The sequence below is a fragment of the Paroedura picta genome, chromosome 9 (genome assembly GCF_049243985.1).
Source record: "Paroedura picta isolate Pp20150507F chromosome 9, Ppicta_v3.0, whole genome shotgun sequence".
Lineage (NCBI taxonomy): Eukaryota > Metazoa > Chordata > Lepidosauria > Squamata > Gekkonidae > Paroedura > Paroedura picta.
This window is the reverse complement of record NC_135377.1, coordinates 73433501-73451972: the sequence shown is the minus strand read 5'-3', so window position 1 is coordinate 73451972 and position 18472 is coordinate 73433501. Positions and strand designations below refer to the sequence as shown.

Below are 18472 nucleotides of genomic sequence, written 5' to 3'. Positions count from 1 at the left end.
ACCACCCTGCACCACAAGAGGCTCTGGCAAACGTATTACATGAACCCAAATGCGTGTCAATGAATTTTCCTCCCACCCCGATATGATCTCTCAGCTAAGTAATTTAGAATCTTTGAACAGAATTTCACATTGTGACTCTTGATGTTCTTGTTTAGAAACCTGTAGCATTACTTTAGGACAAGCAATACTTTTGATATGGAACATGTACAGGTAAAGGTAAAGGTAAAGGTATCCCCTGTGCAAACACCGAGTCATGTCTGACCCTTGGGGTGACGCCCTCTAGCGTTTTCATGGCAGACTCAATACAGGGTGGTTTGCCAGTGCCTTCCCCAGTCATGACCGTTTACCCCCCAGCAGCAAACTGGGTACTCATTTTACCGACCTCGGAAGGATGGAAGGCTGAGTCAACCTTGAGCCGGCTGCTGGGATCGAACTCCCAACCTCATGAGCAAAGCTTTCAGGCGGCTTCCTTACCACTCTGCGCCACAAGAGGCTCTTGGTTCTGTACAGGTACGGTCCCTAAAACAGAAATGCTTACGGAAGTGTAATCCATTGTCCCATACCATGGACGAGAATGCTGGAAGGGAAGGGAGCATGTGAAGGGTGGGCCCTACTCAAACAAGAGCTATTGCATGCTCAATCAATGACTATCCCAGAAAGACGAAAACACCGCTGGAGCTCTAAGAAGCCTATCTGGATGAAAAGAGTACTTCAAGAGGGAAAGGTTGTCATTTGGAGGAGGGCAGGATGCTGTTCCCATTGGCTGCAGAGGAGAGGACGCGCAGTAATGAATTTAAACAACAAGTACAATGATATAGGCTAGATATCAGGAAAAAAATTTTCACAGAGTCGTTCAGCAGTGGAATAGGCTGCCTAAGGAGGTGGTGAGCTCCCCCTCACTGGCAGTCTTCAAGCAAAGGTTGGATACACACTTTTCTTGGATGCTTTAGGATGCTTAGGGCTGATCCTGCGTTGAGCAGGGGGTTGGACTAGATCTATCTATCTATCTATCTATCTATCTATCTATCTATCTATCTATCTATCTATCTATCTATCTATCTATCTATCTATCTATCTATCTATCTATCTATCTATCTATCTATCTATCTATCTATCTATCTATCTATCTATCTATCTATCTATCTATCTATCTATCTATCTATCTATCTATCTATCTATCTATCTATCTATCTATCTATCTATCTATCTATCTATCTATCTATCTATCTATCTATCTATCTATCTATCTATCTATCTATCTATCTATCTATCTATCTATCTATCTATCTATCTATCTATCTATCTATCTATCTATCTATCTATCTATCTATCTATCTATCTATCTATCTATCTATCTATCTATCTATCTATCTATCTATCTATCTATCTATCTATCTATCTATCTATCTATCTATCTATCTATCTATCTATCTATCTATCTATCTATCTATCTATCTATCTATCTATCTATCTATCTATCTATCTATCTATCTATCTATCTATCTATCTATCTATCTATCTATCTATCTATCTATCTATCTATCTATCTATCTATCTATCTATCTATCTATCTATCTATCTATCTATCTATCTATCTATCTATCTATCTATCTATCTATCTATCTATCTATCTATCTATCTATCTATCTATCTATCTATCTATCTATCTATCTATCTATCTATCTATCTATCTATCTATCTATCTATCTATCTATCTATCTATCTATCTATCTATCTATCTATCTATCTATCTATCTATCTATCTATCTATCTATCTATCTATCTATCTATCTATCTATCTATCTATCTATCTATCTATCTATCTATCTATCTATCTATCTATCTATCTATCTATCTATCTATCTATCTATCTATCTATCTATCTATCTATCTATCTATCTATCTATCTATCTATCTATCTATCTATCTATCTATCTATCTATCTATCTATCTATCTATCTATCTATCTATCTATCTATCTATCTATCTATCTATCTATCTATCTATCTATCTATCTATCTATCTATCTATCTATCTATCTATCTATCTATCTATCTATCTATCTATCTATCTATCTATCTATCTATCTATCTATCTATCTATCTATCTATCTATCTATCTATCTATCTATCTATCTATCTATCTATCTATCTATCTATCTATCTATCTATCTATCTATCTATCTATCTATCATAGAGTTGGAAGGGGCCATACAGGCCATCTAGTCCAACCCCCTGCTCAACGCAGGATTAGCCCTAAGCATCCTAAAGCATCCAAGAAAAGTGTGTATCCAACCTTTGCTTGAAGACTTCCAGTGAGGGGGCACTCACCACCTCCTTAGGCAGCCTATTCCACTGCTGAACGACTCTGACTGAGAAAAACTTTTTCCTGATATCTAGCCTATATCGTTGTACTTGAAGTTTAAACCCATTACTGCGTGTCCTTTCCTCTGCAGCCAGCAGAAACAGCATCCTGCCCTCCTCCAAGTGACAACCTTTCAAATACTTAAAGAGGGCTATCATGTCCCCTCTCAACCTCCTTTTCTCCAGGCTGAACATTCCCAAGTCCCTCAACCTATCTTCATAGGGCTTGGTCCCTTGGCCCCAGATCATCTTCGTCGCTCTCCTCTGTACCCTTTCAATTTTATCGATGTCCTTCTTGAAGTGAGGCCTCCAGAACTGCACACAGTACTCCAGGTGTGGTCTGACCAGTGCCGTATACAATGGGACTATGACATCTTGTGATTTTGATGTGATGCCTCTGTTGATACAGCCCAAAATGGCATTTGCCTTTTTTACCGCTGCATCACACTGCCTGCTCATGTTTAGTTTACAATCCACAAGTACCCCAAGGTCTCGTTCACACACAGTGCTACCTAGAAGCGTATCCCCCATCCAGTAGGCATGCTTTTCATTTTTCTGACCCAGATGCAGAACTTTACACTTATCTTTATTAAATTGCATCTTGTTCTCATTTGCCCATTTTTCCATTGTGTTCAGATCTCGTTGAACTCTGTCTCTATCTTCCGGAGTATTTGCCAGTCCTCCCAATTTGGTGTCATCTGCAAACTTGATGAGTAGTCCCTCCACCCCCTCATCTAGATCATTAATAAATATGTTAAAAAGTACCGGGCCGAGCACCGAACCCTGAGGTACCCCGCTACTCACCTCTCTCCAGTCTGATGAAACACCATTGACAACAACTCTTTGAGTGCGGTTCTCTAACCAATTCCCTATCCACCTAACGATCTGAAAATCCAGACTGCAGTCCTTCAACTTATCCATCAGAACATCATGGGGAACCTTGTCAAAAGCTTTACTAAAATCCAAGTAAATGACATCAACCAAATTTCCCCAATCCAGCAAACCTGTTACTTGGTCAAAAAAGGAAACTAGGTTGGTCTGGCAGGACCTGTTGGAGACAAATCCATGCTGACTTCCTTGGATCACCAAATTGTCCTCCAGATGTTTGCAGATCGCTCCCTTTAATATCTGCTCCATTATCTTCCCCACAACAGAGGTCAGACTCACTGGTCTGTAGTTTCCCGGGTCATCCTTCCTCCCTTTTTTGAAGATCGGAATAACGTTTGCTCTCTTCCAGTCCTCCGGGACATCTCCAGTCCTTAAAGAGGTTCCGAAGATGATGGACAAGGGCTGTGCAAGTTCTCTGGAAAGTTCTTTGAGTACTCTCGGGTGCATTTCATCTGGACCAGGGGATTTGAACTCATCCAGTGCAGCTAAATGCCTCTCGACCACCTCTCTATCCATGTTAACCTGCCACCCAGACACTATCCTTTGGCTACAGCCATCTCTAGATGTGCCTAAACACTTAGACCTGTGGGAAAAAACAGATGTAAAATAGGCACTAAGCCTTTCTGCTTTCTCTGCATCTTTCGTTAGAGTTTGTCCATCCGCACCCAACAGCGGGCCTATTGCCTCCTTTACTTTACGTTTGCTCCTCATGTAACTGAAAAATCTTTTCTTGTTACAATGGGCTTCCCTGGCCAATCTTAGCTCACTCTCAGCTTTGGCCTTTCTGATGATTGATCTACAGTGCCTAGTAAACTGTAGGTACTCTTCTTTAGAGCTCTGTCCTTCCCTCCATTTCCTGAACATTTTCCTTTTCTTTCTTAGTTCCTCTTGAAGTTCTCTGTTCATCCAAATAGGCTTCTTAGAGCTCCTGCAGTGTTTTCGTATTTCTGGAATAGTCATTGATTGAGCATGCAATAGCTCTTGTTTGAGTAGCGCCCACCCTTCACATGCTCCCTTCCCTTCCAGCATTCTCGTCCATGGTATGACACTCATCATGTCTCTGAGTTTATTAAAGTTTGCCCTACGAAAATCCAACATCCGTGTCTGGCTACAAGCTTCCTTGGCTCCCCATCTCAAAAGGAATTCTATGAGGACATGGTCACTTCCCCCTAGGGTCCCCACCTCCTTCACCTCATCCACCAACTCTTGCCTGTTGGTCAGTATTAAGTCCAGTATGGCTGAACCTCTTGTGGGTTCATCTACCATTTGATAAATGAAATTGTCATCCAGGCAGGTCAGAAAGTTGCATGACTGAGGACGCTTCGCAGAGTTTGTTTCCCAGCACACATCTGGGAAATTGAAGTCACCCATGATGACAAGGTCCTGCCGTTTGGATATTTTCTCAAGCTGCTCACAAAGTGCAGCATCCACATCCTCTCGTTGGTCAGGCGGTCGGTAGCAGACACCAACCACCACACTGTTTGTTTTCCCCTCGCTTATTTTCACCCAGATGCTTTCCACTGTAGATATGCTCTCCTTCACTAGAATTTCCTGACAGGTAAGCCCTTTCCTCACATACAGTGCCACTCCTCCACCTCTTCGATCTATTCTGTTTTTTCTGAACAGTTCATATCCATCCACCATTACATTACATTAAATTACATTACATTACATTACATTACATTACATTACATTACATATCTATCTATCTATCTATCTATCTATCTATCTATCTATCTATCTATCTATCTATCTATCTATCTATCTATCTATCTATCTATCTATCTATCTATCTATCTATCTATCTATCTATCTATCTATCTATCTATCTATCTATCTATCTATCTATCTATCTATCTATCTATCTATCATACTTCTATACCGCCCTCCCCGGAGGCTCAGGGCGGTTTACATCATAACAAAGAACAATACATAAAACAGTCTGTAAAACATGTATAACTGATAACTAATAATTGTAACCAAATAACAGCACAATATAATAGTATAACAATATAGTAGTACTAACAGGTCCAGGGATTATTGATGAAATTCTGACGGGGGTGGGGGGGAGCTGGGGCCCTTTGGTCGCTGTTGATTACGTCTGGTCTCGGCCAAATGCCTGGCGGAAGAACTCCTTTTTGTAGGCCCTGCGGAACTGTTTAAGCTCCATCAGGGCCCTGATCTCCTCCGGGAGCTCATTCCACCAGGTGGGAGCCAGGACAGAGAATGCTCTGGCCCTGGTCAAGACCAGGCGGACTTCTTTAGGGCCAGGGATCCTTAGCTGGTTGGTGGCGGTGGAGGGCAGAGCTCTTTTGGGGACATAGGCGGGGAGGCGATCCCTCAGGTACACTGGGCCCTGACTGCGAATGGCCCTGAAGGTAATGACCAAAACCTTTAGTCTGATCTGAAATTCAACTGGTAACCATTGCAGTTGATGGAGAATGGGCCGGATGTGGGACCTCCACAGTGTTGCAGTGAGGATCCTGGCCGCTGCATTCTGAACCAGTTGTAGTTTCCGGGTCAGGGCTAAGGGCAGGCCTGCGTAGAGCGAGTTACAAAAGTCCAGTCTAGAGGTGACCGTCGCATGGATCACTGTGGCTAGGTGTTCCGGGGCCAGGTAGGGCGCTAGTAGTTCGGCTTGGCGGAGATGGTAGAATGCCAGCCGCGCTACCTTTGTGATCTGGGCCTCCATTGTGAGGGAGGCATCCAGAATCACGCCTAGGTTCCTGGCGGAGTGAGCCGTAGAGAGCTGCACGCCATCCAGGGTAGGCAGGCATGCTTCCTCGCATGGGCCCTTCCTACCCAGCCACAGGACCTCCGTCTTTGAAGGATTGAGCTTCAGACGACTCTGCTTGAGCCATCTCGTCACATATTCCAGGCAGCTGGCTAATGCTTCTGGGGGAGAGTCAGGGCGGCCATCCATCAGGAGGAGGAGCTGGGTGTCATCTGCATATTGATGGCAACCCAGCCCAAACTTCCGTACCAGTTATGTGAGAGGGCACATGAAGATGTTGAATAGGATAGGAGAGAGGACCGCTCCTTGTGGGACTCCACAAGTAAGTTGCCGGCGGTCTGATGTTTTCTCTCCTATTGCAACCCTCTGTCCACGATCCTGGAGGAAGGAGATCAGCCATTGAAGGGCTGTCCCTTGTATTCCAGCATCGATGAGGCGGCGAGCTAGAAGCTCGTGATCGACTGTGTCGAACGCAGCTGAGAGGTCTAATAATATCAGCAGTGCCGACCCGCCTCGATCCAACTGGCGACGGAGGTCGTCCGTTAGGGCGACTAGCGCTGTCTCTACCCCATGGCCAGGCTGGAAGCCTGACTGGGATGGGTCTAGGACCGAAACTTCTTCCAGGTATTCCATCAGTTGGTTTGTGACTGCCCTTTCTACCATCTTGCCCAGAAACGCTAAGTGCGAGACGGGCCTGTAGTTGTTAGGCTCTTGTGGATTTAGAGATGCTTTTTTCAACAGTGGGCATACCACAGCCTCTTTCAAACCCTCCGGGAATTCTCCTGTTGTGAGAGATAGGTTGATTATCTCCCGGAGGGAGCCCTTTATCTTTATGCCAGCTGTTTTTAAGAGCCAGGATGGGCAAGGGTCTAGTGGGCATGTAGTTGGCCTTGTTGTCGCTAGAATCCTGTCCACTTCGGTCAGCGTGAATCGTCTGAAGTTACTCATAGTTTTCGCCAAAGACGGCCAAGGGGCCTCTAATTCACTTTTTGTATCTAAGGTTGGTGGGAGGTCGTGGCGGAGTGTTGAGATTTGATCTGCAAAATGACTCGCAAATGCCTCACAGCTGATGTCCAATTGGCTACTGTGTTGTTGCCCTTCAATCAGGGCAGTGAGGGATCGAACTACCTTAAACAATTGAGCCGGGCGTGAGTCTGCAGATGCGATGGTAGCCGAGTAAAAATTGCGTTTTACTGACTTCACCGCCATCTCATAGGCTTTCATCTGCGTTCTACGAGTCTTCCTCCAAACTCGCTCTAGCCATCTCAGTTCCCGTTTCTTGTTGTGAAGCTCCTCGGTGTACCAGGGGCCCCGCTTGAGACGGGGCCGGAGAGGGCGTCGGGGAGCTATCTCATCAATGGCAGTCAGCAGTCTGTCATGCCAGTCGTTGACCAGGCCATTGAGAGAAGTGCCGGGAGGCATTGGTTCCCGCAGAGCATTCAGGAATCTGATTGGATCCATAAGTCTTCGTGGGCGAGCTAAAATTTGCTCGACGCCCAACTGAAGAGGTGGTGGGAGCCTTAGCCAAGCCTTTAGAGCATAGTGGTCTGACAATGGCATGGCTGTTGTTGTGACCAGATCCACATCCAGACCTACGCCGAAAATAAGGTCCAGGGTGTGACCTGCTTGATGGGTGGGGCCAACAACAAACTGCGAGAGCCCTAGTGTCGCCATGGTTGACACTAGGTCCTGCCCAGTTCTAGAGGACAGTAGCTCAGCATGGACGTTAAAGTCCCCCAGGACTAATAGACTGGGAAACTGTAGCGTCCGGGCCGCCACCGCCTCTAGCAGGGCAGGCAGGGCATCTGGTGGTGCATTGGGCGTGCGGTACACTAACCAGATGGCCACGCTCTCGGTTGATCCCCATCCGAGGCCGACACATTCAATGCCTGGTATTGACAGCGCAGGAAGGGCCCTGAAGGAGAAAGCCTCTCGGGTCAGGATTGCCACCCCTCCTCCCCGCCCCGCTGTCCGAGACTGGTGGAGGACAGAGAACCCGGCAGGGGCTAGGTCTTTGAGGGCAACGTTGTACCCTCCAGTTTGGTGTAGTGAGAACCAGTTTGGTGTAGTGGTTAGGAGTGCGGACTTCTAATCTGGCATGCCAGGTTCAATTCTGCACTCCCCCACATGCAGCCAGCTGGGGGACCTTGGGCTCCCCACGGCACTGATAAAACCAAGCAGTAATATCAGGGCTCTCTCAGCCTCACCCACCCCACAGGGACAGAGGACAGAGAACCCAGCAGGGGCTAGGTCTTTGAGGGCAACTGTTTCCCCCTCCCTGGTCTATGATTCTCAGGAAGTATTAGTAGATGGTCTGCAGCAGTGGTGGTGGTGCCTGAGCACTGAGGCCCAGCACTGAGACCTGCTCGTTGCTCTGGCGCCACCGCCGGTCTTCAGAGGATGCTCCCACCCTCCAGAGAGAAGGAGCAGCCTTGGAAGACTGGCAGAAGCGGCAGCGGGAGCTGCAGAGGCCAGACCAGCCAAGCCACAGAGGCAGCACCCACAGAGGCCGGGCCAGCTACGGAAGAGTCCATAAAGGTAAGGAGAGAATGAGAGAGCTTAGGCTAACAAGAAGTGCTAAACATAACAAAAAAGTTTTCTTTCATTATATGTCAAGTAAGACAAAGAATACGGACACCATAGGATCACTGCGAGGACAAGAAAGTGAAATTATAACAGATGATGAAGAGAGGGCTGAACTGCTTAACTCCTATTTCTCCTCGGTCTTCTCTTGTGAGGGAAATAGTGATCAACGTGGCAAAAATGTACAACAATAGGGGGGATGGGAATGGTGGCCTAGGATCACTGTTGGGACAGTCCACAAACACCTGGTTTCTTTAAATGAAACAAAGTCTTCTGGACCAGATGAATAGCATCCAAGGGTACTAAAAGAACTTGCAAACACTTGGTCCTTGAGCAGCTGGAACTGAGAGCTGTGATTTCTAAGACTCAGCATGGGTTTCGCAAGAACAAGTCATGTCAGACCAACCTTATCTCTTTTTTTGAGAAAGTGACTACCTTGCTGGATCAGGGGAATGCTGTGGACATAGTTTATATGGATTTCAGTAAAGCTTTTGATAAGGTTCCACATGATATTCTTGTTGACAAGCTGGTAAAATGTGGTATGGATCCTAATTCTGTCAGATGGATCAATAACTGGTTGACAAATCGTACCCAGAGGGTACTTGTTAATGGTTCAGCATCTTCTTGGAAAAGATTGACAAGTGGAGTACCCCAAGGATCTGTCCTGGGCCTGTTCAACATATTTATAAATGATTTGGATGAGTGATTAGAGGGGATACTTATTAAATTTGCAGATGATACTAAACTGGGAGGGGTAGCAAACGCAACTGAAGACAGCAACAGGATGATTTTGATTTATATTGAACATGAGTCAGCAGTGTGACTCAGTGGGATTTTGGGCTGTATCAAACGGAGTATCGTGTCCAGATCATGGGAGATGATGGTACCGCTTTAGTTTCCTCTGGTTCGGCCTCACTTGGAGTCCTGTGTTCAGTTTTGGGCACCCCAGTTGAAGAGGGATGTTGACGTGCAGTAATGGATATAAACTGCAAGTACAACGATATAGAATAGATACCAGAAAAAAAAAATTCACAGTCAGAGTAGTTCAGCAGTGGAATAGGCTGCCTAAGGAGGTGGTGAGCTCCCTCTCACTGCCAGTCTTCAAGCAAAGGTTGGATACACACTTTTCTTGGATGCTCTAGGATGCTTTGGGCTGATCCTGCGTAGAGCAGGGGGTTGGACTAAATGGCCTGTATGGCCCCTTCCAACTCTATGATTCTATGATTCTAAAACTGGAACGTGTCTAGAGGAAGGCATCAAAGATGGAGAGGGGTTTGGAGACCAAGACGTATGAAGAAAGGTTGGGGAGCTTGGTCTTAGCCTAGAGAGGAGACGACTGAGAGGGGATCTGATAACCATCTTCAAATATTTAACAGGGTACCATATGGAGGATGGAGCACAATTGTTTTCTCTTGCTTCAGAGGAACAGACCAGAATCAATGGGATGAAATTAATTCAAAAGAAATTCCATCTAAACATCCGGAAGAAGTTCCTGACAGTTAGAGCGGTTTCTCAGTGGAACAGGCTTCCTCGGGAGGTGGTGGGTTCTCCATCTTTGGAGATTTTTAAGCAGAGGCTGGAGAGCCATCTGGCGGAGAGGCTGATTCTGGGAAGGTTCAAGGGGGTGGCAGGTGACAGTAGATGAGTGATTGGGATGTGAGTGTCCTGCATAGTGCAGGGGGTTGGACTAGATGACCCATGAGGTTCCTTCCAACTCCATTATTCTATGATTCTATGATTCTAACTGCCCAAGTCCCAGCATATCAATTACCAATTAAATACCATAAGAAGAAAGTTCATGTCCAGTGACACCTTTAACACTAACCGAGTATAAGGTTTCATGTGCGCATGAAAGCTTTTGCCCAGAATTAAACTTTGTGGGTCTTCAAAGTGCCTCTGGACGCAAACTTTGTTATTCTACTTCAGCCCAATAAAGCCACCCACCAGAGTCTAACTTAAACATTATGCCACATTTTTTACGTACAGGGACTGAGAAAAGCCCTCAGCCTTCGTAGCTTCAGGGTCAGTAATTGCCAACTTTAGAAGTTCAAATAAGATGCATGTCTGTCATGCAAAATATTATTTCCTATTCTAAAATGGTCTTCCATGTCATCTTCTTCCACGTCCCATCTCCCACGCATCCACAAACAAACTCACATAGATTTTGTTTCGCTGATATCTCTGGAAGAGGTTGTGCATGATGGCCCCTTCATGAAGATCCCCCAGGGCCGCCATGTCCTCCAGGCCATCTGGGCTTGTAGGCTGCATAGCTGTCACTTTTTGGTGTGTGATTGAACGCTGATTGTAAGTGTATACCTGGAAAGAAGGAATTGGGTTGTTAAAAATGTAAGAATAATACAATAAGTAGCAATAAAGCCCACTGCCCCCAAGAATGCAACAGGCACGAGCGGCGTTCCCCCCCCCACCCCGGGCGCTGACGGACGCGTTGCTCCCACAGGCGGGTCATGCAGGTGCGTGGCGGTGAAGCTGGAGGGCCTGTTGTCTGGCGCCGCGAAGGGCATGCAGTCGGTCTGGGGGGCGCAGCTGGTGGCTCATGGGCGGGTGGGCAATGCAGGGCCGCGTGGAAGCGCACGGCTCGGTGGGGAGGGAGTGCCTGGCGGCGAGGCTCGGCAAGCGGCTTGCGGCTGTGACATTCATGCTGCCGGGTGACTGCATTTCCCCGGTGGCTGCTGGGGTCATGGCCTCGCGGCGGTCACCCTGGTGGGAGGCGGGCTGCCAGCCATGCAGCCAGTTGGGCTGTAGCAGCCGCTGGAGGCCACAATGATCGGCAGCCAAGTCAGGGCATGGCAGAGCAGGAGCGCCCTCCTGGGGGGACAGGCAGGGTCTGGGTGCGAGACTGCCAGAGCCCCTCATGGCTGGCTTCTGGGGGCGGGTGCTCCAGGGGCTGGCCCAATTCGGTCATATTCAGCATCCGGGCGGAAGCACAGTCCGGACACCGGATGTGGACCCAGACAGCGCGCCACCCACAGAGGCGTGTCAAAAATATTAAGGAAAACAATGATAAGGATAGAGTTGTAAGGGTCATCTAGTCCAACCCCCTGCACTGTGCAGGACATTCACATCCCAATCGCTCCTCCACTGTCACCTGCCACCCCTTGAACCCTCACAGAATCACCCTCTCCATCAGATGGCTCCCCAGCCTCTGCTTAAAAATCTCCAAAGATGGAGAACCCACCCCCTCCCGAGGAAGCCTGCTCCACTGAGAAACCGCTCTGACTGTCAGGAATTTCTTCCGGATGTTTACATGGAATTTCTTTTGAATTAATTTCATTCAATTGAATTAATTTAATTCTGGGACAACTCTGCTCCATCTTTTACATGGTAGCTTTTTAATTGCTTGACGATGGCTATCAGAATCCCTCTCAGTTTTATCGTCTCCAGGTTAAACAGACCGAGCTCATACGTGTTGGTCTCCAAACACCTCACCATCTTTGTTGCCCTCCTCTGGACACTCTCCAGTTTGTCAACATCCCTCTTCAATTGGGGTTCCCAAAATTGAACACAGGACTCCAAGTGAGGCCAAACCAGAGCAGAGTAAAGTGGTACCATCAGCTCCCGTGATCTGGACGCGATACTCCATTTGAGACAGCCCCAAATCCCATTTGCCTTTTTAGCCACTGAGTCACACTGCTGACCCATGTACTGTTTCATTCCCAGGCAAGAGATCACAACTGTATACCAAGCAGATAAAAGTTTGGACACAATAAACTTTACCAACTGATAACGTAACCAGTTAATGACAGGAACCAAAGAGGAACTAAAGAGCCTGTTGATGCGGGTGAAGGAGGAGAGTGCAAAAGTTGGTTTGAAACTCAACATCAAGAAAACAAAGATCATGGCATCCGGCCCTCTCAATTTCTGGCAAATAGATGGGGAAGAAATGGAGATAGTGACAGATTTTATTTTCCTGGGCTCCAAGATCACTGCAGATGGGGACTGCAGCAAAGAAATTAAAAGACACTTGCTCCTGGGGAGGAAAGCTATGGCAAATCTAGACAGCATCCTAAAAAGCAGAGACATCACCCTGCCAACAAAAGTGCGTCTAGTCAAGGCTATGGTATTCCCAGTTGCAGTGTATGGCTGTGAAAGTTGGACCATAAGGAAGGCCGAGCATCAAAGAATTGAGGCTTTTGAACTCTGGTGCTGGAGAAGACTCTTGCGAGTCCCTTGGACTGCAAGGCGAACCAACTGGTCAGTCCTAGAGGAGATTAGCCCTGGAGGGACTACTCATCAAGTTTGCAGATGGCACCAAATTGGGAGGACTGGCAAATAATCCAGAAGATAGAGGCAGAGTTTAACGAGATCTGAACACAATGGAAAAATGGGCAAATGAGAACAAGATGCAATTTAATAAAGATAAATGTAAAGTTCTGCATCTGGGTCAGAAAAATGAAAAGCATGCCTACTGGATGGGGGATACGCTTCTAGGTAGCACTGTGTGTGAACGAGACCTTGGGGTACTTGTGGATTGTAAACTAAACATGAGCAGGCAGTGTGATGCAGCGGTAAAAAAGGCAAATGCCATTTTGGGCTGTATCAACAGGGGCATCACATCAAAATCACAAGATGTCATAGTCCCCTTGTATACGGCACTGGTCAGACCACACCTGGAGTACTGTGTGCAGGTCTGGAGGCCTCACTTCAAGGGTACAGAGGAGAGCGACGAAGATGATCTGGGGCCAAGGGACCAAGCCCTATGAAGAGAGGTTGAGGGACTTGGGAATGTTCAGTCTGGAGAAAAGGAGGTTGAGAGGGGACATGATAGCCCTCTTTAAGTACTTGAAAGGTTGTCACTTGGAGGAGGGCAGGATGCTATTCCCATTGGCTGCAGAGGAGAAGACACGCAGTAATGGGTTTAAACTACAAGTACAACGATATAGGCTAGATATCAGGAAAAAAATTTTCACAGTCAGAGTAGTTCAGCGGTGGAATAGGCTGCCTAAGGAGGTGGTGAGCTCCCCCTCACTGGCAGTCTTCAAGCAAAGGTTGGATACACACTTTTCTTGGATGCTTTAGGATGCTTAGGGCTGATCCTGCGTTGAGCAGGGGGTTGGACTAGATGGCCTGTGTGGCCCCTTCCAACTCTTTGATTCTATGATTCTGCCAACTGATCAACGGACTGGTACCGGTCCCTGGACCGGGGTTTGGGGACCATTGCTCTACAAATACGCTTGCAGAACTGAGGATTTGTTAATTGAGCTGGTGGTGCACAACATCCATGTTGGGTTAGTCACCCTAGCCTCCATCCCCACATCTTTAGGGATGGGACAGAGATTAGAAGGGACGGGAGTATAGCTGTGTGTTGCCCGACCTTGAAAGAAACAAAGAGTTGCTCAGTAAACTGCATCTCCTGCCCCTCCCCTCGCCCCGTCTCCTCCTCCCACTGCCAGTCTGCCATATCCTCCCATTATTGGGATCCCTGACCCCACAGGGCTCTCCCCCTCATCATCCCAACCTTTGCTAGTTGCTTGTAGTTTCAAGTCAAGCTCATTTTTCATCCCTGATTTATTGATTTATATAGGTCTGAGGATGAGGATGATGATGATGATGATATGTGGCTGAGCCATTGCAAACTTTCCTGAGTGCCTTAAAGTATTTCCCTAAGTGGCTCTTCAAATTGCTGTTGCTATACATATGTATGTACACATCAGCCGCTGTTTTTAGGCACAGCTCCAGCCCTGCTTGGGAGTTTTATTTGGTGGTAACATAATTATGGCTTAACATTTTAAAAATCCCAACTCCACACTAACTTAAGGGGGTTTGGAAGATGGGACAACTTTGAAAGTTCTTCCCCAACCCCAAAGATATAAACCTTTCTTCCAATTTAAGCATTGTGATACCTGACAACTCTACTAGAGGCATTCGCAGCTGCCAACTCTGCACACTCTTGCAGGAGAATGAAACAATAGGATGGGAGAACTGGAGAGGGGAGTGGGAAAGTCTTCCAGTCTGCCGCTGCTTCTCAAAAACGGGGAAATCACAAAATGGCTAAGGAAGTGTTTCTTACTTTCTAATTCAGGAGCACCATTAGAGACAATCCTAATAAATCACTGAAGCAAACCAGGTGCCTGGGGGACGGGGACACAAACTGCTTCACAGAATGCCAGCTTATGAGAAAGAAGATCCAGGGGCCTAGCAAACGAAGTAGAAAGCTGGCGTTTTAAGCACTGGTCCAAGAGAAGAATGGCTAGATATGCCCCAAGTCCTGACAGGGCCTCTTTCAGCCACTGCCCCACCTCTAGACACCACTAGAGCAGAAATAAAGTTCTGGATTCTCAGTGTCCAAACGAATCCACACCTGACCTTGGGATCCATTGTACACCTGATACCATGACTGGTCTACTGTTAGCCCTCAAGAACCACCCCCCTAATCCCACCCTCAAGGGGTCAGAGAAGAATTGACGCCTCCAGCGCTGGACACAGGAACTCCTCACAAGTACAGCCAGGTGTTTTCATTCCCCTGGAAACAAGAAACCACTCGGAAATGTTGCTTCATCAGAAAGAAACAAAACATATCCTGGAACCACAACCACTGCTGCTATTAACTATGTGGAAAGAAGGGGATACTTATTAAATTTGCAGACGATACTAATCTGGGAGAGGTAGCAAACACAACTGAAGACAGCAACAGAATACAGGATGATCTTGATAGGCTTGAGAAGTGGGCTAAACTGAATAAAATGAAGTTCAATAGGGACAAGTTCTGCATTTAGGTAGGAAAAACCAAATACACCAATATAAGATGGGGGAGACTTGTCTTGGCAGTCGCATGTGCAAAAAGGATCTAGGAGTTTTAGTAGACCATACATTGAACATGAATCAGCAGTGGCTCAGTGGCTAAAAAGGCAAATGGGATTTTGGGCTGTATCAAACGGAGTATCATGTCCAGATCCCGGGAGGTGATGGTACCGTTTTACTCTGCTCTGGTTTGGCCTCACTTGGAGTATTGTGTTCAGTTTTGGGCACCCCAATTGAAGAGGGATGTTGACAAACTGGAGCGTGTCCAGAGGGGGGCAACAAAGATGGTGAGGGGTTTGGAGACCAAGACATATGAAGAAAGGTTGGGGGAGCTTGGTCTGTTTAGCCTAGAGAGGAGACGACTGAAAGGGGATCTGACAACCATCTTCAAGTATTTAAACCGGTGCCATATGGAGGATGGAGCAGAATTGTTCTCTCTTGCCCCAGAGGGACAGACCAGAACGAATGGGATGAAATTAATTCAAAAGAAATTCCATCTAAACATCCGGAAGAAGTTCCTGACAGTTAGAGTGGTTTCTCAGTGGAAAAGGCTTCCTCGGGAGGTGGTGGGTTCTCCATCTTTGGAAATTTTAAGCAGAGGCTACATAGCCATCTGACAGAGAGGCTGATTCTGTGAAGGCAAAGGGGTGGCAGGTTACAGTAGATGAGTGATTGGAATGTGAGTGTCCTGCATAGTGCAAGTGGTTGGACTAGATGACCCATGAGGTCCCTTCCAACTCTATTATTCTATGATTCTATGATTTACATAGTCAGACGTATGGACTGGACTTCAGGAAAGCAGATTTTAACAGACTTAAAGGCATGTTGGGTAGAGTCTGGTGGTCAGAAAGACTTAAAGAGATGGGAGTCCAAGAAGGCTGGGAGTTTCTTAAAAGTGAAATACTGAAGGCTCAATCACAAACAATTCTCTTGAGAAGGAAAGGTGGAAGGAGCCTAAGGAAGCCAAGTTGGCTCCAGAAGCAGTTGTCAAATTATTTGAGGAATAAAAAAAAGTCATTTAGGACAGTGGTCCCCAACCTTTTTATCACCGAGGACCACTCAACGCCGGGGACCACTTACCGGGGACCACTCAACGCCTTTTACTGAGGCCCGGTGGGGGAGTAGTTTACTCCTCTACTCTCAACCACTGCCCTAACGCTCTCTGATCGCTATGGTAATGTTTAAACATCCCTTCAAAATAGGATACAGACACGCCACAACAATGAACATAAGGAACATTTTATTTTCATGGAAATTTTAACTCATGAGAAGGCATACTTCGGGGCCCACCTCCAATTAGTTGAAGGACCACATGTGGTCCGCGGCCCACAGGTTGGGGATCACTGATTTAGGAAATGGAAGGAAGACCTTATTACCATGGATGAGTATAATAAGCTGACCAGATTGTTTTACTTTTGGAGGGACATCTGGGGGTACCTGTTAAATTGTACTTATGTTGCAATTTTAAAAATATATATATTACAATACTATTTTTGCGTTCTATGTATTCTATGAAACTTTTTGTTGCTCCATATAGACGAAATTTTTAATCAAGACACACACACCCCCCCGGTCAATGGTGTCCAGCTTTACCAATGTTAAAATCTGGTCACCTTAGAGTATAACCAAATAACCAATAATTGTAGGGAGAATGTGAGAAAAGCTAAAGCTCAATATGAGCTTAGGCTAGCAAGAAATCCTAAACATAGCAGAAAAGGCTTCCTTAGTTATATTTCAAGTAAGAAAAAGAATAGGTACACCATACGATCACTGCGAGGATAAGAAAGTATACGGGAATACAACAGGCGCTAGAGCTTGGCGGTGGAAGAGGAAGGGGAGGAGTTGTCCAATCTTTAAGGGCATGGGGTTGAATGTGTGTGTTGTGTGAGGTTGTGGCGGCGTGGTGACAAATGAAGGCATGGGTGTGGAGTTATGGGTGTCAAGAACCTGTGGTTTGCAATGTTCGTTGAGTGTGGGAGAGGACTGAGCTTTGGGAATTGTGGCATAGTGGTTACAGATGAGCTTTCAAGAGCCATGCCTTCAGATATGTGAAGGGAATATCAGACTGGAGATCCTTCTTAGCGAGAGATTACATGGCAGCCAATTCTTTCCAGCTCTGCATCATTTCCCTTCTTGTGTGACAGACACCGAAATGTCCCCCTGCCCTAGTACACATGGGGTAGTCACAGTACACAGGTATCCACCCTGTTCCTTCTGTCTCCATTTTTTCACTGTTGATAAAATGTTATGTGCCCTCATGCTTCTTTCATGGTTGTTCCTTAGATGAAGAACTGGATTTTTGTACCCTGGAGTAGTAACTACTCCAAATAGTCTCAAAGCGGTTTACAAACACCTTTTCCCTTCATGTCCACACAATAGACAACCTGTGAGGGATGTGGGGCTGTGAGGGGTCTGAGAGAACTGGGAATGGGCTGCAGTGACACAGCAGGCCTCAAGTGTCTCAAAGCAGTTTCCAATCATCTTCATTCCTCTCTCCATAGCAGACTCCCCGTGAGGGAGGTAGGATACTGAGCCTCACATGGAAGCTGGCAACCCTAAGAGGAAGTCTCTCTGTGCACAGCAGTCTTGACCTTAGTAAGATTTTTTATACTGGTTTTTTATTTGCTAGGGCGAGGTTGAAAAAGTCATTTCAGTTCTCATGTCTCTCCAGTCATTTACTTGTTCACTATTTACAGTTTCAGGCTGTAAATATTCTTTATTTAGATCTTCCTGCACTTTCCAGACTCACAGGACCTATGCTGGTCAGTCTGTCTGTGCCCCAGAATACAAACAGTTGCTGGTAAGGGTTGGCCATAGCCCAGGAGGGACACACCTGCACCACTCACTCTCAACTGCAGCCTGCAAGCCTCTACCACAGAATCTACAGTATAATGATCAGCTGCTCTGAAGACTGGACTATGAGGCAGTGTACGATTTTGAAGTCCCATCTCCAAACCTCCAGGAATATTTCCAACCCAGGGGTAGCGAACCTCCAGGTGGGGCCTGGAGAGCTCCCGTAATTACAGCTCATCTGCAGAGTATAAAGATCAACTCCCCAAGCAGAAAGGGCTACTTTGGGTAGGGTTGTAGTGGAGAAGAAACATTTAAGGCATCCCACACAGGTTGTTGTTGAATTGAAATACTT

At 46.3% G+C, this 18472-nt stretch overlaps 1 protein-coding gene across 3 annotated transcripts in view; it reads right to left on the bottom strand.

The window, feature by feature from the left end:
* Positions 1–18472, bottom strand: part of MYO10 (myosin X) — a 252095-nt gene that overhangs the window by 122068 nt on the left and 111555 nt on the right. For all 3 annotated transcript variants that reach the window (XM_077353346.1, XM_077353347.1, XM_077353348.1), the window contains one exon: positions 10726–10884. In XM_077353346.1, the coding sequence (XP_077209461.1) occupies positions 10726–10884 (159 nt within the window). The remainder of the gene's footprint in view (positions 1–10725; positions 10885–18472) is intronic.